The sequence below is a fragment of the Bidens hawaiensis genome, unplaced genomic scaffold (assembly GCF_021521415.1).
Source record: "Bidens hawaiensis isolate Kalapana, Puna unplaced genomic scaffold, B.hawaiensis_p1.1 tig00020322_1, whole genome shotgun sequence".
Classification (NCBI taxonomy): Eukaryota; Viridiplantae; Streptophyta; class Magnoliopsida; order Asterales; family Asteraceae; genus Bidens; species Bidens hawaiensis.
The window spans coordinates 192341-212687 of NW_027493088.1; the positions used below are offsets into that span (position 1 = coordinate 192341).

Genomic DNA, 20347 nt, shown 5'->3' on the forward strand with positions numbered 1-20347 from the left:
TTTACCCCGATGCGTACCATTTGGGTTGAGACTTGAAGAAGGTCAAGGAGGTAGTTTAGAGTATATAGAAATAAATTAGAAAGCAAAGTCTCGGTTGACATTCACGTGTCATTCTTAAAGTGGTCCATAGCAACGGATGATACACGTTTTCTTAATGCTGTCGTATCAAGTTATTTTCGTTTTCATCATATTCAATTTAATTTACCATATTTTCAACTTTTGATTCCACAAAAGTAAAAACTTTTACTCTTGTGACATAACCCCAAAATAAATAAGGCCCCAGTTTCTTATTTGTATTTAATCTGAACATTTATTTTCAAAGAGTTAATAACGAAAAGTTGTTTATTACTATTCAGTTTTATTTTTTTAATATATTTGAAAAAACACTAAGGGGCTGTTTGTTTACATCTGAATGGAACAATTCAGATGTAAACATCTAATTCATTCAGACTTCAAAGTGTTTAGTTTCAAACAGAAAAACATCTGAATGGTTAAAACAGAAAAACATCTAATAAACAACTTTTCGTTATTAACTCTTTGAAAATAAATGTTCAGATTAAATACAAATAAGAAACTGGGGCCTTATTTATTTTGGGGTTATGTCACAAGAGTAAAAGTTTTTACTTTTGTGGAATCAAAAGTTGAAAATATGGTAAATTAAATTGAATATGATGAAAATGAAAATAACTTGATACGACAACATATATATTGTAAACATCTAATTCAGATGTAAACATCTAATTCATTCAGACTTCAAAGTGTTTAGTTTCAAACAGAAAAACATCTGAATGGTTAAAATTATGTCTGAATCATTCAGACTCATTCAGATCTGAATGAACCAAACAACCCCTAAATGCCGAACCATATATATTGTAATAATAAATTGTATTGTATACTACACAGTATAGTAACATAAATACATAAGCTACCTAATAACTAACAACCATAACCAACTAAACATGTAATCTTTAATTCTTTATTATAATTTTCTAAAAAAAACTTCACTACATAGTAACCAACTTCTTTTCACATTTGAATATAACCGAATTCAATTGAAACCAAATAGTCATTAAATACTTTTAGCCCGCAATTAAGCCAAGTGGTGTTGATCATAAACCATAAATTTTCTTTCATCTTACGTTTGACTTAACTAATAAATACCCACAAACTTTTATTTCCAACTAATATTTTCAAATATTTGATTACACTTTATACTTTAATGTACGTATAAAATCAATTAATACTCTTTATTTATGTAATGAAAATAAAAACTTGTTGACCGTTATTAATGAAAAATAATTAAATTAGAATAATAATAATAATAATAATAATAATAATAATAACAACAACAACAACAACAACATTTAAAGCCGTTCACTAAACTCACAAAAGTCGATGATGTCGTCTCGATCCAACAAAGTATACATACAAGTAAACGCATACACACACACGACTACACGATACACACACCTTCCTCAGTCTCCCTCAAATCTCGGATAATGTTGTCTCCACACACACATTGAAAAATTTAAAAAACCAGGTAATTGTTTCTGCAAATTCGCTAAGATTCATGGGTTTTGCTTTAAACGAAATGGGTCAGTCTTAGATTTGCTTATTATGCTTCGATTCAACCGGTTTAACCGATTCACCATTTTCAAGATTTTGTACTGGTTTGATCAATAGTGACGAATTTACGACCATATGTTGCTTACAAATTGTGGGTTTTGTTAAAGATTTAAACTTTTGTATTGTTTGTATCGATTTAAGTTCATAATAAGCATCAATTTTAATGTTCTTGATTTTTCAAAAACCAAGAAATTGTTTCTGCAAATTTGGTAAGATTCATGGGTTTTGCTTTAAATGAAATGGGTCAGTCTTAGATTTGCTTATTATGCTTTGATTCAAATGATTTAACTGATTTTGCATTTTAAAGCACCGATCTTGATATGGGTTTTTGTTAAAAGTTAAAAATTTTGTATCTTTCTTGGAATCTTGTATTGTTTGTATCGATTAAGTTTATAATAAGCATCAATTTTAATGTTCTTGCTGGTTTTTATTAACAGCTAGCTATCGATTTGACCGTCACACAACGCAATCTGATCCAATTTGGTCATTAATTTAACTTCTCGTGAGACTAATTTGGTTACAAATTGTCAAACAATGAGGTTACCAAAGTCAAATACTATGATGAAGTTTCAAGAATTCACATTTAAGTTACTCCACTTTGAAAAAAGATGGGTGCTTCCATTATCATTAGCTTTAATAATATCCATTTTCTTGTTCACAATATCCATCAATTTAAACACTCAAAACAAGTTCAATTCTTTTCAAATTGGGTCAAACAAGACCTCAACTTTTGCTGAAAACAAGATCCAGTCTGCACCCCCTCCGCCCCGTCCGACGGTCCCTCGGTTCGCTTATCTTGTTTCCGGGTCGAAAGGGGATTTAAACAAGTTGTGGAGGACGGTTAGAGCGTTGTACCATCCGTGGAATTATTATGTTCTTCATCTTGATCTTGAGTCGTCGGTCGAGGAGAGAATGGAGCTGGCTTCGCGGGTTGAGCGTGATCCGGTTTTTACCCCGGTTGGGAATGTGTATGTGATTCCTAAGGCTAATATGGTTACATATAGAGGGCCAACAATGGTGGCTAACACTCTTCATGCTTGTGCTATTTTGCTTAAGAAGTTTAAGGATTGGGATTGGTTTATTAACCTTAGTGCCTCGGATTATCCTCTCGTGACTCAGGACGGTTAGTTGTCGGATCTTGGTTTGTAAATTTGGTGATTTTGTGTTGGTTTTGATTGATTTTTTTGAATTTGGTTGCAGATCTGCTTTATGCATTTCATGATTTGAAGCGGGATTTGAATTTTATCGAGCACACGAGCCAATTAGGGTGGAAAGAGTAAGTATTGCGTGTTTGAGTTTAGTCTAAACGGGTTCGGGTCAGTACTATGTGTTTGAATTTTATCAAGCATTTATATTTTATGATACTTCACACACTTTTGAGTATGTGAAACTTTTTAAGAGGACACAAAACACGACATGATTAAAACGGAAATTGTGGGTTTGAGTGTAGTCTAAAGGGGTTCGGGTTAGTTTCGGGTCAAACCCACAAACAAGTTTAGCTAAAAGGAGTATGTCCGGGTCAACCTGACGAGTTAACAGGTTGACCCTTTTAATTCATACTTTTTTTAAAACATGCTTTGGAATAAGATATATAAATTTGTGTATTTATTGTAAATTTATGATTTTAGAGTTATATAAAATATTTTTTTATGAGTTAAATGGGTTGTGTTCATGTCAACGCGTGAAACTTGTGTTGTTTTCGGGTTCATGTTTCTGACACAGTTTTCGGGTTCGGGTAAATTTTTTGGGTTGACCCGTGAACCTGACCCGTTTAATGTTTATGTAATAATTTAAACTAGGTGGGCATCCTAATTCCTATGCCAAATAAACATAATTATCTTATATAAATTTGTATTTTTTTTATAAATTTCTGATTTCAGAACATTAGTATGCAGAAAATTAAAGTACAAAATTTAAGTTAAGTTAAATGGGTCTTGTTCATATCAGCCCACGAAACCGTGCCATGTTCTAGTTCATGTGCCTAAACACAATTTTTGGTTTGATCCGCAAATCCACGACGTGACACGCATAATACCAATACTGAAAGAATGTGTGTGTGTGACTGTGTATATGCAGGAATAAAAGGGCAATGCCATTGATGGTCGACCCGGGACTATACCAAAACAGAAAGTCAGATATCTTTTGGGTTCAACCGAAACGGGCTCTCCCAACAACATTCAAAATGTTTACCGGGTCAGCCTGGATGATCCTATCACATTCATTTGTCGAACACTGCATATGGGGTTGGGATAATCTTCCAAGAACATTACTCATGTACTACACAAATTTCGTCTCATCACCCGAACATTACTTCCAAACGGTTATTTGCAACACCCCGGAATTCGTGTCAACCGTGGTCAACCACGACATGCATTACATATCATGGGACACACCTCCAAAACAACATCCTCATACCTTAACCTTAAACGACACGGGTAATATGATCGCAAGTGGGGCTGCGTTTGCACGCAAGTTCAAACAGAATAGTCTTGTTTTGGATACGATCGACCGTGAGTTGCTCCACCGTAAGAACGGTAGTTTCACTCCGGGTGGGTGGTGCAAGGGTTATCCACATTGCAGCAAGGTTGGGAAACCGACACGGGTCAAACAGGGCCCGGGTGCTAAAAGGATTCGCCGGCTTATAGGGATGTTGCTTCAACAACCTAAGTTTAGTCAAAGTCAATGCCAATAGATTTTATGAATTAGAATTAAAAAAAAGTAGTGTTTAATACTTTAATATATGGTCATATAGAATTTTTGCATGTGGATCAAGGTGAGATGTTTTTGTTGTATTTTGAATATTTTGTTATTCAATGACTTGTACATCATGCAGCTAGAGATGTACATTGTTTCGGTTTGAGATTCAAGTCATAACAATCTTAACTGCGAAAACTACAAAACTTATACACCATCTACTCCCAAATTTAATCCATTTCCAAAACCTTAATATTTCCACTAGAATTTGCAGCAACCAAAGTCGAAGATTGAGGGCGCCAACACACGGATGAAATGAATTGTTCGTTGTCATCCACTTCATTTCCTGTTAACGGATCGGTGGTGTTGAATTTATATGACATTGCAGGCATCGGTAATGCTTTGTGATAGATGAAAACCTGTTCAAATGGTTATGAAAAAGTAAATAATAATGATAATAATATAGATATTTAACGGTTAATATAGCATTAAAGCATGATTTTATTTCTTTTTCTTGATAATTAATAATCACCTCGTTTGTTTCTGAACCGGTAGCGATGTAGTTGCCCGAGACTGATAAACCAACAAAATTCTACAAAAAAGTAAAATAAAATTATTTTCAAAACAAGAACAAGAAACAACCTGTTCTGACCTGAATCCGTTTTGACCCATTACCCAACCCTGTCAGCCCGACCCATTTTGCAACCTCTAGAGCTCAAAAAACAAAAAAGTAACTACCTTTACATTGACATGGCCCGAGAATGACTGCGTCGGGCGGTCGAGGACTTGACACGTGGCGTCAGATAAATCCCAGAGCTTGAGTGTGTTATCGGTGGATGATGATACAAGCGTTTTTGAATCTAGAAACTTGATGTAACTAACGGTTCTTTTATGTCCAACCAATGTGTGAAGTGGTATACTTAAATTGCGTATATCATGGTAGTATACCCTATGATCTGCAGAACCAAATGCAAGAATGTTACTTGAATCACAACGAAACTGAACGCAGCACACGTTTGCCTTTGTTCTAATGGTTCCAATACTCGAATTCTGCAGTAATAACAAGAAAATTTAATTATTATACATTTTAATATTGATATAAATCAAAGTTAAGTGTCGGTAAATAATGAATATAATTGCCTGATTAATATTCCAGAGCTTAACACAACCATCATCACTCCCACTAGCTAGCAACTTTGGATCTGTTGAAAAGTCAACAGACCATGCGTGTCTCTCGTGCTCTTTCATGTCCATTGATAGTTGACCTTGTGCAACATCCCACACCTAAGAATTAATAATAATGGGCGGGCTGAGTAACGGGTCGAAACGGGCAGCTTTTCTTGATAAAAACTAATGCATTAATTATGATTAAATTTCAGTTTTATAAAGTGATAACTAAGTATTATAAAACTGTAACCATTTGACCGGTACCCTTTTTGCTAATTTTTTAATTTGACCCGTTTGAGATAAAAACTACCCAAACCGACCCATTTTGCTAACTTTTTAATTTGACCCGTTTGAAATAAAACCAACCAAATTAACCCATGTATTCACAAATTACCTGCACGACACCTTCAAAATTACTCGAAACACACTGGCTTTTGATGTAACTATTCCAACAAACACTGCTTATCTTTGACCTTGTTGGGATTTCAATAAGCGGAAAGTGGATGTCTCGATTCGAGTTCAAAACCGATTGATATTCGAAAACTTTAATCTTTTTATTAACACCCGCTGTTGCAAAGAACTCCCCATCGTGATCAAAACTCAACGAGCACACGAGGCTTGAAGAATTAAAAAGATCACCTTGTTTCAAGTCAGCTTTGACTTTTAACTTACTAGGTGACATGTACTTAGATAATCCCTCCATAAATGAATTTATCCACCCACTATTTACAGCTCTATTTCTTGCTAAAAAGTAAGCCGATTCTATTTTCTTGATGTTTTTCATCATTCTAGAACTTTCTTGATTTTCTTTAGGTGTTCTTTTGACCCGTTTTCTTGACCCGGAGCTTGCTTTGTCGTCATCTTGATCATGTGTTCTTCTAATAGACGCTTGAAATTTTGTAACTTGCTGCATATCAGAAGTCAAAAATGACACTTTTTTCTGCAAGTAATTCGCGGTTTCTTGTTTTCTTTGTTGTAGCATTAAAAGAAAGTCTAATAACAATTCTTGCTCGGCAATCTTTTCTTCAAGCTCGATTGCAGCTTCGTGTTCGTCTAGTTTTTCTCTGAATTCGTTAAGAAACTCACTTTGTAACACTTCACTACATCCAAGTAAACCATGAAAGATAAGAAATTAAGAACCTTGATTAACAAGTAACAAGAAAAACTATGAATTTAGGCGTGTAAACGAACCGAACGTTCAGTGAACTGTTCATGAACCGTTCGATGGGAAGTTCATTATTTAATAAATTAACAAACATGTACAAAAATTTTGTCATTTAGTTATGTGAACAAACGTGAACGCATCATTTAAATTCCTTTATGTTTGTTTAAGTTCGTTAACATAATAATTTAAAACTTTTTGCTTATTACTTAGGAGTTTTAATAACTTTATAAACCCAACACAACATTCTTCACATTACTTTTAACTAGTTTTAGCTCAGTTATGTTTGTTCAGCTACATTTGTTCATTAATGTTCGTGAAACTATTCATTCATACTCTAACCAAACGAACATAAACAAACACAAGCCTAACTATGAGTAGTTAGTAAATGTTGTGAACTTACTCTATTTGAGGCCTGCTAGCAGGGTCGGGATGCAATAACCGCATTACAAAAAACGCTTCCTTTGGCCACTTGAAATGTAATTGTGGAGGAAACACACGATGTTTAAGGTCACACATGGTCGGATTCTTTTCTTCTAACGAACTACAAGGGTAATATAACTGTTCATGGAAATAAACCCAAATGGAAAATAACTATTTAAGGAAATATTAACTAAAAATAACCAAAAGAAGCTGAAAACATACTGAAACCAAACACACCTCAAAAAGAAGAACACCTAACCGATAAACATCCGAAGCACACGAACCGGGCCCACCAGCAGCCTCCTCAGGGCTTGTGTACCAACTTGTTTCCATTTCCAATATCCTTTTCATAGGAAACATAACTTTCCCTTCTTCTGCCTTAATTTCGGGGCAATCGGTTTTTAAAACTTTATGCGAAACATTTAAAGACGTTACATCTTGATAAGAATCTGAGCCCGAATCCGAGCAAGACGCAGACTCTATAAACGAAACATGGTTAAACGACGACATGACAAAGCACGAGGGCCGGTTGTTGTGAACAACAAACCCTTGTGAATGTGCCAAGTTTACAATTTTGACTATTTGCATAAATATATGTAGGCATTCAAGCGGTTCAACCACTCGGTTCGCGTTGTCTAACCACTGTCTCAAACTAATATCTTTCCTTGTATTCTCATGATCATGATCATGATGTTGATCATGATCAGTTTCATATGAATTATCCATATCATCCACCTATTGATCCATAAAAATCAATACATATTCCAATTCTACAACATGCAGCCACTATGAATAACATTTTACATCCAACTTTTAGCCTGATAATAAATAAAAAACATATAAGAGGCATAAACAAAAACATGATCACAATAACAAAAACAACAACATAATAATAATAATACCAGAAAATTTCATGAGAAGAGCAGGGGGGCATGAGATGAGATCTTTAACTATATGCAAACAAGAACCACAAAGGTGGAATCTTTATTAAATAAAATCAGAAAAAAAGAATCTCCCCAGATGTCCTCAGGTTGTTTAATTGCAAACCAACATGTTTCTGAACTGAAATAAAATATTGGTATCTTACAAAAAAAGAATTAAAAAAGACCAGATAAGATTTGAGTTTGTTTTGAAGCCCCAAACTGAACAATCTCTTCTTAAACTCCTTTTGTACGTGGCAGATCTTTGTCCTTTAAATCCATAGCCACTTGCACAGTACGATACATAATAATAATATTATTATATAATCAAAAGAAGCAAAAAAATGAAAATGCAATTAACAATAAAACTAGACCGGTTTGATTAGGGTAATTGACAATGGTAGATGACATACTTGAGTTAGAATAGTGGAGCATGAGTTTAGATGAATCATAAGGATGTCAACAGAGGAATGATAAATATGTAATCTACCTTCTTATCATCGAACATAAACCTTTTCTAATTGAGGGGATGATAAATATCACGTACCTTGATATAATATAATAGTTACCTGTATTATAGACATGTCGGTAATTTTATGAAGTCACTAATTTATCTTATTTAATAATTGAATTTATAAGTGTTGTTATAACAGTTAAAAGTATGTTAAGAGTATTTATTTTATATTTTAAATTTTAAAAATTATCTATAATTTTCTTAGAGCATCCACAATGCTCTTACGTGAGTGTCGTCTGGAAAATCGAAACCAATCAAAAGTGGTCGTATAGCGTTGTGAATGTTGTCTAGAATTGCATGTCACTTTTATTACTTTTCGTTTTTTTACAACATAAATGTTTTTTAAACGGAAATGACGGGAGAAACATTTTAGTTTTTTAACTTTTTTGTTTTATATTTATATTTTGAATTATAATTTTTTTTATTATTTCATTTATAGAATTTTTGTGTGGTCATGAATAATTCTCACATATTTCATTTTAACTTATACATGTCGTAAAATACCTATACATGTTGTAAGAGAAAGTTGTAAAAAGTTAACGAAAGTGAACAAAGGGAATAATATAAAAGATAGAATCTATAAATAGAAACGTTTCAAAATAAACCAAGAAAACATTTTGTAAGTTTTAAACACCCATAAACATGCAACATCAACTATCAAATCAGATTTCAAACATTCTTTAAAGCCATCTATTTTATCAATGCTATAAATTTTCAAAAAAAACATTTATGTTGTAAAAAAACGGAGAGTAAAAGTGGCATGCAATTCTGGACAACCTTCATAACGTGAAATGACCACTTTTAGTTGGTTTGGATTTACCAGACGACAGTCACGTGGGAGCGTTGGTGGATGCTCTAACAAAATTATAAAACACTCAAAAATATTGTTGGGTATTAAGACCAACCAAACTTAGGCCATGGGGTATACTCTAACCAATACATAGGTTAAAGTGACATGACACTTTAAAGATGGATTAAACCACTCCCCACTTGAGTTAAGTGTGTTAAAATGGCCCATGGGTTATACTTTTAATGGGTTAAAAAGAACAATATTCATTAATTATGTATTAATTACTAATTGATTTGTTATATAATTATGTGTTAAAAGGGGGGTTCAACCATTTCCTTTGAATGACATAGAGTGAAAGAAAAAAAAATGAGTGATGTGGAGCTTATGTGAAATTAAAATGAGTTAGAGTATACCCCATGGCCTTAGAGAAAAACTGTCAAAATGACAACTTTAATTATAATTTAAAAAAATCGAGTTTATGATTATAAAACGAAATCTACAAACTTTATAATATTGTAAAGTTAAAAAATATATTAAGTTTTCTTTATTTTAATTTAACAGTCTATAAATTATACTATAATTGATTTTTTTTTAAATAATAATACTTAAAAATTAAAAAAAAAATCAATTATAGGTAATTTTTAGAATTTAAATTCAAAATAAATAATCTAATATATCTTTTAACTTGTTATTATAACAACACTTATAAATTCAATTTTAAATAAAATAAATTAGTGACTTCATAAAATTACTGACAGATTAATAATACAGGTAACTGTTCGATGATACCAAAGTACATGATAGTTATCATCTCATCTATTAGAAAAGGTAAACATTCGATGATATCAATGTAAATGATATTTATCATCCCTCTAATAAATATCCTTATTATTCAACTAAACTCATGCTCCACTAATCAAACCCAAGTATGTCATGATTATCATCTACCATTGTCAATATAATAATAATAATTTACCAGATTAATATGGAAAGAAATAATGTTAACTATGAGATATACAAGAATAACATATACTAATATAAATATGTTATCCCGGTTGGCAATTGTGAGAAATGGAATCATCGTCAAGATACATCCCTAAGACCTTCAAGTAAAGCCTTGATTACTGGTACATTGTTGTTATTCAAGTTATATGTTAATGTGAGAGTTTATTTATTAATTTGTAGGAAACGAGTGTTTCGAGGGAGTAGTTTGTCGTATGCGGAACCCAATGTTATCGAGATCGACCCCCCTTCGGCTCATCAGAGTACGAAAACGAAGGCTAGGAGTACACAAAAGGAGGTACGTAATTGTCATGTTTCGTTTTGTTGTATTATTATTTAAATTCATTAGAGAGTAGTGTTCATATAGAAACACAAGACAAACAAGCAAGAAGCTATGCCGACAAGAAGCTATGTTACCGGCTCTTTTTCGATTGGATAACCTTTGAGGCTGAATGTAGGAATTAAGTACATTTTATAATAATAATATAATTTAATAAAGATATTCTCTTTATTCGTATATAAACAAATAAATAAATAAAAAATAAATAAAATAAACTTACTTGAATGTAAAAGATATTAACAAGGTTCTTTGAGTGAAAAGTGTCTTTGGTTTTATTGATCGTAACATTTGAAGTAAAGTCGTTAATGTTGGTTGAGGATTCATATTAAATACCGTGTCCCTCGAAACAAATTTTGTGTCACTTCTTAGACGAACACACCTATCTCTCAGAGTACAACAACAAGAACAATACATGTACATGTACTACTGGAGGTGGCTCTCGCACCCGAGGAATCACTGGATAAGATGACGTTATAGACTTTTGTGAAAAAGAAAAAGAAGATGATGAAAGAAGTGAGAGTTTTCCTCTCTAATGGTGACTTTATTTTTGTCTAAATTTTGTGTCTTTTTGAAATGAACCGTAAGGTTCTATTTATGATCATAATTAACAAAACTCCTTATTTGTTTTATTTAGACACAATAATGACAATTTATGTTTCATAAAAGTACTTAAGAATCATAACCAAAACATCCATGTAAATCATGGCATTGCTTTATGAGTCAAAATCAAAACAGCCATTTGATTTATGACAAATACAATTTGTAAGCATTAATCCCAAAGATGAAACAAATTCCTATCAGTCACCCTAAGTTTAACAATATATATTCATTCCAACCACTGAACCACTCAACTTCAAGCATCAATATCCGATTCATTATAGCTCTGTTTTGGACACGGTTTAGTTCGTTGTGAAACTCTCACAATGAAGAGTACAAACCCGAATATAATATTATATACATTATATATACCACATATATAAATACAATTATTAATCCAAGGTTAGGAAAAAAAATTATTTTCCTATTTTGCTAAAACTCATTTTTAGCAATTTTCCAACACTGATAAATCTTTTCATATGCATGCAACTACTTGCTACAATATAGAAAGAGGAGTTTGCTTCATAAAATGCTGAAGTTCTACATATTTGATTATATACTCACTAAATTTGTCAGGTTGAAATAATTAATTTAGACATAGATGAAGACTGTAACAATGTAGTGTTTCTTGGAGGAAATATTAATGCCGAGTCTAACAAAAAAATGAAGGGTATAATGGGGATATCTTTAGGTTCTAGTAGTGCCTCAAAGTTAGATGCAAAGAAAGCTGAGTCAAATAACAAGGGAAAGGTATAAGATGTTCCTTGGTTTTCTTTACTTTTTTTTATATGTTTTCTGGTGTTTTATATGTGTAACTGTTATATACTTGTATGTAATTCTTGTCTGTTTCAGGAGGTTCTAGATTCTTCCAAGAGCTTCGACATAAAATCAACTAGCATTTTTGATTTAGACGATTATGTTTCTGATGATGTTGATGATTTGACTTTACAAGCCTATTTTGATAACATTGATCTCCCTGCTGGAATCAAAGACTCTTCTTATACACTAACTAATAACAGTAATAATTTGTCTAATAATAATAATACTCAAGTTGTTGTAAATAGCCCTAGCCCATCAAGTTCAACATTAGCTGAAAGCTCATCTAGCAAAGCGAAGACGCCTGTTAATGATGACGCTTTGGAAAAGTATCAACGTTTCAAGAAGTTTGATACTGTCATGGACCATTCGGATCATCATTATGCAATGACACAGGCAAGTTTGTGTTATTGTTTATACCATTGTTACATTTCTCATTATTCATATACATGTCACTTGTTTCAGCCACATCAAAAATGTGCTAAAAGTATACAAGAAGAGTGGAGGATTCTTGAGAACGACTTGCCTGGTATGTCTCATCGGTTTATCAACTCTATTGAGATATAATGAATACATGTATATATCATATTTGATTATTTATTTTACAGACACGATATTTGTTCGAGTTTATGAATCAAGGATGGATCTTTTAAGAGTAGTAATTATTGGAGCAGAGGGGACGCCGTATCATGATGGTCTTTTCTTCTTTGATGTGTGTTTCCCAAGCACTTACCCGGATACGCCACCTGTAATTATCCACTTGAATTTAAGTTTGTAACGAATATAACAAGTCATAGACTTTGTGTCATATGCTTGATGATGTGTTTTCAGCACGTGCATTATCGCTCTGGTGGTCTTGGTATCAATCCAAATCTATTCAAATGCGGTGAAGTTTGCTTGAGTCTTCTGAACACGTGGGACGGTGGCCATAATGAGATGTGGGTCCCTGGCACTTCAACTATGCTTCAAGTTCTAGTCTCGATACAGGGTCTGGTTTTGAACATGAAGCCTTATTTTAACGAACCCGAGTGTGCAGGTTTGAGCGGCTCTGTGCAAGGAGAACAGTTTTCTTTAAATTATAATGAACATATATTTATGTTATCACTTAAAACAATGGTTTATACATCGAAGAACCCACCAAAGGTAAGATTTTTTTTTTTTGTGTTTTTTTTTATGTTCCTAGATTTTTTAGTAGGCGTGGTTGAATGGTGAAAGTGTTGATGCAGAACTTTGAGGATCTCGTTGTTGAGCATTTTAGGTGCCGTGTGCTTGATATTTTAATGGCGTGTAAAGCTTATACGGAAGGTGTGAAAGTCGGGTGTCTTGTCAAAGGAGGTGTGCAAGAAGTTGATGATGGTAAAGGTAGCTGCTCACAAAATTTTAAGGATGACGTGGCGCCGTATATTAAGACGCTTATGGATGCATTTACGAAGATTGGAGCAAAAGAAGATATAGAATTTTCTCATTTAAGTGTAGGGAAAAGTCGTTTGCCCGCAATTGGTTATTCTCCAAAATCGTTAATTATAAATAAGAGTATTTGTGAAAAGCTGTAAACATGTTTTTGAAGACTCCATATGATGGATGTGCTAGGCACAAATATTTTTTTCTAATGTTAATGATTTTTGACTTGACAAATATATATATATATATATATGTGTGTGTGTGTTAGGGCCCAAATTTTATAGTCGGATCTATGCTCAGGATCCCGAATATGTTCAGGATTCTCGAATAAGTTTAGTATCCTGAGTATTAATACTAATAGATAGATATTTCTCTATTGGTGTTGATTTATAATTGCAGATATTAATTATTGATTTAGTCCATCGAAATACATGGTTGGTGGTTGAAGAAAACGCGTCAAATGTGTTATAACCGTTAGGAGTAAAGGCCAATTAATGGTTAACGGTCAAATATTGACTGTAAGCTGAAATCTCGCACTTATAGTTAATATTAGCACGCGGAAGAACTCTATTATTGTCAGGAATCATTTTTATGTTTAAGGATCCTGGATTTACTAACAGGTTTTCAATATTCGGTATCCCCGATAATTGCTAACTGTTGTATCATCCTCGAGTATTTGAAGTTATTTCGCAGATGGGACTACTTTGACAAGTGACTCCTTAAAGAATCGGTCAAAGACGTGAAAGGTAACGGCTAAGAGACCAAGTCCAAAACATAACTTCGCATTTAAAGCCATTAAACCACGAGATTAAAGCAAGAAACGTTTTTATTAAAGACAAAGACGGATTTCCCGGGATAACAGTTGTAACCTTTTATTATAAATATGAGCCGATAATATCATTAGAATACACACAACTCACTTGTTTAGCTACTAGTACTCATTGTATCACTTAGCTCACGATCACTTATCAGCTCCAACCATTGTAATCACCGGTTTTATTATTAATAATATCGACGGTGATAGTTTTCACCGTCCGGGGGTTTTTTGTACCGGAGATCATAATAATCAAGCGTTAATTCGACCAAAAGTTAAGTTCATAATCTTTAACCGAAGAGATTCGACTAAAGATTACGTTGTAAACTCTTGACCGAAACGAAGATTATCATAATCAAGGGTTTTTTCCCCTCGTAATCATATCGTTGTGTTCAATCTTACAATCAATAAGCACTTCACCTCACGCACTAATTTGATCAAAAGTTGCTTTGTCAATTTTTGACCGAAACAATATGCCTGTTTCATAATAAGGTTTGATGTCCAAATAAAAAAGATGTGGCATTGAAGGTAGAAAGAGAATGATAACAAGCAAGTTAGGAGTTTCAAAGTAATATGCACTTAAGGTGTTTGATGAAATGCCCCTCAACCCAAACTATTATAAAATTTAGTGAATTCATATAGGGTACAATGAGTGTGTATGGATTGCTTAGTCAAGCAGAGGATAATGTATGATTACATTAATCACCATGATTGTTATTTATGGTAATGATTTATGTACAAAGAATTATTAAAAACAATGGTGCCCCTTGTGTTTAAGATATATTGGCGAATGGATCTGTTTTGGCATGTGTTTGATGATTAAGAGGACAACGAGGTGGGCCGAGTAATCAAGAGAACAAGAACAATCAAAGTAAAGGTGAGTATCTTGAGTACTCTAATCTAGTAATGCTTCGTAAATGTCGCTTGTTGTCGATAAGGGATTACAACTCGATTTTTATGAAATTGATTTTAGGATGTTAAAGAAATACGGGTTTGATTGACACTAAATGGATTACGGGTCACATAGGTTGTAGGTAAATACTTATTTCAAACATGATTTTACATATGAAGAGTTAGATCCAACAAATCACTGGTGATGGATTACTATGATTAAGATGTAAAGTTTTGAGTTTTTGACAAAATGAGTTATTGTGTTCTTCAACTTAAATCTTCATTTCCCCTCTAATACTAGTTAAGCTAAAACATAAATTAAAAATCTTTTAGTTATAAATTTTCTATTTAATAATCTTTAGTTTTTATTATAGTTTATAGAGTTAATTAGTATAATAAAAAGATTGGTAACTAAAAAACAAATGTTTTTTTTAACATCGTCCATACTTGACGTTTTGAGTCGAAGTATACCTAGAAGTTAAAACTAAAAGTAAATGTAAAATGGAGCTCACATTTTAACATTCGGGTCGGCCCGGTTTGTAACTGCCGGCACAGCTTTATGTATGTTCCCGCAATATTGTTCCGAGTAAATATCGCATGGAATCTAATATTTAATAATAATAACAACAATCGTCGTCTCTCATAGGGTTTATTTATTATGTGATGTGATTCAATTTAACCCCCATTCTATTCTATATATATATATATTTTTTTTTCTGTTGCTGTTAAATCATCACTCGTGCCTGCTGCTGACAGTTTCGTTTGGAGAAATGGAATCATCATCATCGTCAACTGCAGCAAGAGACAATATCATCCCTCCTCAGATTAATTCCAAGTAATTAATTAAACCTTCTCTAATTCTCATGTCGATTAATATTCACGTTGCGTTAGTATTAATGTGTCGAGTTAATTTAATTTGTAGGAAAAGAAAAGAGTGTTCAGTAGTTCGTCGTATGACGTGATTGAGATTGATCCTGATCCTCCTTCGTCGAAATCAAAGGCTAGGGGTTATAAACAAAGGGAGGTATATATCTATCTATCTATGTTATTATCATGCTCATTGTTTATTGATTCATTATCAGTGTCTTGGCGGTTGGTTGATTGATTGATTGATTGATTGTCTAGGGCACTCTTTGTTATTTTAAACCCTAAACCTGCTAAATACATATGAAACTACTCATGTTCATCCGTTAAATTTTATCGGACAAATGGACGGTTCATCAATGCTGTTACACTGTACCGGACGGAATTTTGTGTCCGTGTTCATTCGTTAAGGAACTGAGCCTGTTCGTGTTCGTCAGTCTCCGTTCATTAATTTTGTAAACGGACACTAATGGACATTAACACACAAACAAACGTAACCGGTAATGAACATATATATGTAAACGAACATAACCGGGCGAACCTAAACGAACACGTTACTAAACGTTTACGAACACAATTGAACGCATACAGCCTCTGTTTGTGTTCATTAAGCTTACCGAGTGAATTTTTATGCCCATGTTCGTTCATATATATTTAACGAACGAACATAAACGAATTTCTCGCAAACTGTTCACAAACGGTTCGACAGATGTTCGCTCCATTTACAGCCCCAATGAAACTGTATATGCATCTTCAATAAAACTGTATATGCATTCTGTTTATTGTATTATTATTATTATAAATTTTAAAAAAATTCATTAAAGAGTAGTGGTTACATTGAAATAAAAGGCAAACAAGCTAACAATCTGTGTCGCTAGCCCATTTTGGATAACCTTTGAAGCTGATCAATCTTTTCATATGCATGCAACTACTTGCTACACTGTATAAACAGGAATTTGCTTTAAAGAAATGCTGAAATTATGTATATTTGATTATTTAATCACTCAATTTGTCAGGTTGCCCTTCAGGAAATAATTGATTTAGACATTGATGAAGACAGTAACGATGTTGTGTTTCTCGGAGGGAATAATGTTGACTCTAACAAAAAGATAAAGGGTATAATGGGGATTTCATTAGGTTCTAGCAGTGCTTCAAAGTTAGATGCAAAGAAAGTTGAGTTATGTAACAAGGGAAAGGTACTTGATTATGCTTAATTTTGTTTTCTGGTGTTTTGTATGTATAATTGTTATCTTTAATTCTTGTCCGTTTCAGGAGGTTCTAAATTCTTCCAAAAGCTTCAACACAAAATCAACTAAGTTTTTTGACTTAGATGATTATGTTTCTGATGATGTTGATGATTTGATTTTACAATCCTATATTGATAACATTGATCTCTCTACTGAAATCAAAGCCTCTGTTTATACACCAACTGTTAAAAGTAATCATTTTTCTAATAACAACAATACCCGAGTTGCTGTAAACAGCCCTGGCCCATCAAGTTCAAGATCTGCTGGAGGTCCATCTGCTAAAGCAAAGCCTGTTGTTGATGATGTTGCTATGAAAAAGTATCAAAGTTTCAAGAGGTTTGATACTGTCATGGACCATTCGGATCATCATTTTGCAACGACACTGGCAAGTTTCTGTCTTTGTTAATACCATTGTTACAGTTCTCATTATTTATTTATCATATCATACGCATCACATGTCACATGTTTCAGCCATCTCAAAATTGTGCTAAAAGGATACAAAAAGAGTGGAAGATTCTTGAGAAAGACTTGCCTGGTACGTCTCACCGCTTTATTAACTCAATTGAGATATAATGAATAAATGCATATATTATATTTTATTATTTGTTTACAGACACGATATTTGTTTGAGTTTATGAATCAAGGATGGATCTTTTACGAGCTGTAATCATTGGAGCAGAGGGGACACCGTATCATGATGGTCTTTTCTTCTTTGATGTGTGTTTCCCAAGCACTTACCTGAATAAGCCACCTGTAAGCCGTCTTTTTATCCACTTGATTTTAAGTTTTTAACGAATATAGCAAATGATTGACTTTTTGTCATATGTTTTGTGATGTTTTTTAGCTTGTGCATTATCACTCTGGTGGTCTTCGTATCAATCCAAATCTGTACGAATGTGGCAAAGTTTGCTTGAGCCTTCTGAACACGTGGGAAGGGGACAAGAGTGAGAGATGGGCCCGAGGCAAATCAACTATGCTTCAAGTTCTAGTCTCTATACAAGGTCTGATTTTGAACATGAAACCGTACTATAACAAACCCGGGTTTGAATCTTTTGTGCAACCTGAAGAGCCTTCTTTAAGATATAATGAGACTACTCTGATTTTATCACTCAAAACAATGGTCTATACCATGAACAAACCACCAAAGGTAAGAGTTGTATTTTGTTTTATTTTATTTTATTTTTAGTGTGTTTAGTTAAAAATAACGGTGAAAGTGATGGGTGCAGCACTTTGAGGATCTTGTGATTGGGCATTTTAGAAACCATGTGCTTGATATTTTGATGGCGTGTAAGGCTTATACAGAAGGCGTGCAAGTCGGGTATGTTGTTAAAGGAGGTGTACAAGATGTTGATGAGCGTGGCAGTTTTTGTTCACGGGAGTTTAAGAATGACGTGGCTTCATATGTTAAGACACTTATAACTGCATTTAAGAAGATTGGAGCGAAAGAAGCTGAAGAATTTGTTCATTTAAGTGTAAAGAAAAGTCCTTTGCCTGCTGCGACCCACCGGACCCCACGTGGTATTGGTTATTCTGGAACCTATAAATCAAAGCATTGGTGAAAAGATGTCAAATGTTATTTTGGATTTTGATGCTATTATGTGTATATGGGACTAACTTCCTTCTAGTGTTCAAACTTTTGAGTCGAGAAATATATCTACCGGTTTTGGTGTAATTACGAGTACTAGTTGCAGATGGACATGACTAGAATTAGTTAAATTTGTTCAAAATAGGATAAAACAAATAGGTGAAATGGTTTATAGGAGAGAGAAAACATGTATTAGGAAAGTAGGATAGATTCTGTCAGATATTGTTCGGTGATGTGGACAACAACCAGGAGATCCATCATTTCAAGTGACGTGAAGAAACAACGATCCACTCCTCGGGTACGGGTCCTGGATCTCATGAGTCCACAAGGTAGGATATGATAATTACGACTAAAATATGAATATAACTTTCCAAAGTCCAGTGACTGGAACCTGCAAAACAGACACCGTGAGTCTTGTTACAGGAAGGACAAGAGGGGGGGTCTTCCTGTAACCACCCTCCGGCGTGAGAATCAGTAACGTTCGTAATGGAGAAAGTACTGAAGTATAAAGACTAAGTGTAGTCAGGATATAGGTGAATGAAATGAATACCTCATATCGTTTGATAAGGTATTTATAGCCGAAGGATGATGAAAGATGATTGGGGCAGCTGTCCTCTTCTAGAAGACCTTTGATAACCGCCTAGACACGTGTCCTCTTGTGATAGGTTGGGCTATACGTCTCATGTGCATGAGCATAACAACCTGGACACGCGTCACCAGCTGATAGGATGGATCGCGCCCTGGCCATGTGCACGGTTATAACAACCTGGCCAGGTGTCCTTTGTTCATTGGTTAGTATGTCACGTATTCCCCAAGTAAGAATCATGAGCCTTCTTCTAGAAAGTATTTGAATGGTGACAGCTGTCCTGTAGACACTGTCCTCCAGCTATTATGGGGACAGATATCTTGTCTTGCGGGCGACTTCTGAGGATGCCCGGATGCTTCCGCGGGTATTGTGAGGACGTTCCTCCTCTATCATGATATGCGGGTGATCCGTATGTCCCGCGGGTGGCTTATAAGAACATTCTATGTGACCCGCGGGTGGTACTTAAGGGTATTTGGGTCTTTTTGGTACCCTACCTCTACATGACGGATCACGAATAAAATATTCGTGATCCGCCATTTGAAATGGCGGATGTCAACTTTGATGATCCACCGGTTTGACTGGCAGGTCACAATTTCCAAAGTAGGATACCCCTATATGTAAAAGTAAATTTTGGTGGATATCCGCCATTTCAAATGACGGATGTAAATAGTGACATCTGACTGATTTGATCACACATTTTTCTATATATTATTTTACTTATTTGTATATATTAACGTTTTTTTTCTAAATAAAGTGTCGTTTTTAAAATAAAGTGATGGATACCTTGTTTTCTATTTTAAAATACCTATATATTTTATACATTTTGATGTTTGGCCCATCCACCTTACAACTTTACAAGGTATCCGTCTATGTGCCTACGACCTAGTGATCGACTATAGGTAGAATAT

At 33.9% G+C, this 20347-nt stretch overlaps 2 protein-coding genes and 2 pseudogenes across 4 annotated transcripts; 3 read left to right on the forward strand and 1 right to left on the reverse strand.

The window, feature by feature from the left end:
- The first annotated feature begins 1391 nt into the window (after window positions 1-1391).
- Window positions 1392-4481, forward strand: LOC143560311 (beta-glucuronosyltransferase GlcAT14A-like). The gene is made up of 4 exons (XM_077048639.1): window positions 1392-1540; window positions 2064-2749; window positions 2827-2902; window positions 3703-4481. The coding sequence occupies exons 2-4, from the start codon at window positions 2161-2163 to the stop codon at window positions 4316-4318; spliced, it is 1281 nt and encodes a 426-aa protein (XP_076904754.1). The 5' UTR covers window positions 1392-1540; window positions 2064-2160; the 3' UTR covers window positions 4319-4481.
- A 42-nt stretch (window positions 4482-4523) lies between these two features.
- LOC143560310 (protein SPA1-RELATED 4-like) lies at window positions 4524-7963 on the reverse strand (annotated as a pseudogene). Its single transcript, XR_013140098.1, has 7 exons — window positions 7310-7963; window positions 7053-7210; window positions 5882-6587; window positions 5461-5604; window positions 5059-5370; window positions 4853-4912; window positions 4524-4739 (listed from the first exon to the last, which is right to left on the reverse strand). The product of XR_013140098.1 is annotated as a protein SPA1-RELATED 4-like (transcript).
- A 2404-nt stretch (window positions 7964-10367) lies between these two features.
- LOC143560297 (uncharacterized) lies at window positions 10368-13563 on the forward strand. Its single transcript, XM_077048626.1, has 5 exons — window positions 10368-10405; window positions 10482-10596; window positions 11812-11985; window positions 12088-12580; window positions 12660-13563. The coding sequence occupies exons 1-5, from the start codon at window positions 10368-10370 to the stop codon at window positions 12827-12829; spliced, it is 990 nt and encodes a 329-aa protein (XP_076904741.1). The 3' UTR covers window positions 12830-13563.
- On the forward strand, window positions 12871-18936 carry LOC143560298 (uncharacterized; annotated as a pseudogene). The gene is made up of 9 exons (XR_013140096.1): window positions 12871-13194; window positions 13278-13523; window positions 16080-16181; window positions 17014-17217; window positions 17294-17653; window positions 17740-17803; window positions 17882-18021; window positions 18113-18415; window positions 18495-18936. The product of XR_013140096.1 is annotated as an uncharacterized LOC143560298 (transcript).
- Window positions 18937-20347: the final 1411 nt, after the last annotated feature.

Bases quoted from the DNA above. Each gene is read 5' to 3' on its own strand.
- LOC143560311 (XM_077048639.1), top strand. From the start codon at position 2,161: ATGAGGTTACCAAAGTCAAATACTATGATGAAGTTTCAAGAATTCACA. The intron at 2,750-2,826 runs GTTAGTTGTCGG...ATTTGGTTGCAG, and splicing joins TCCTCTCGTGACTCAGGACG to ATCTGCTTTATGCATTTCAT. The intron at 2,903-3,702 runs GTAAGTATTGCG...GTGTATATGCAG, and splicing joins AGCCAATTAGGGTGGAAAGA to GAATAAAAGGGCAATGCCAT.
- LOC143560297 (XM_077048626.1), top strand. From the start codon at position 10,368: ATGGAATCATCGTCAAGATACATCCCTAAGACCTTCAA. The intron at 10,597-11,811 runs GTACGTAATTGT...TAAATTTGTCAG, and splicing joins CTAGGAGTACACAAAAGGAG to GTTGAAATAATTAATTTAGA. The intron at 12,581-12,659 runs GTATGTCTCATC...TTTATTTTACAG, and splicing joins TCTTGAGAACGACTTGCCTG to ACACGATATTTGTTCGAGTT.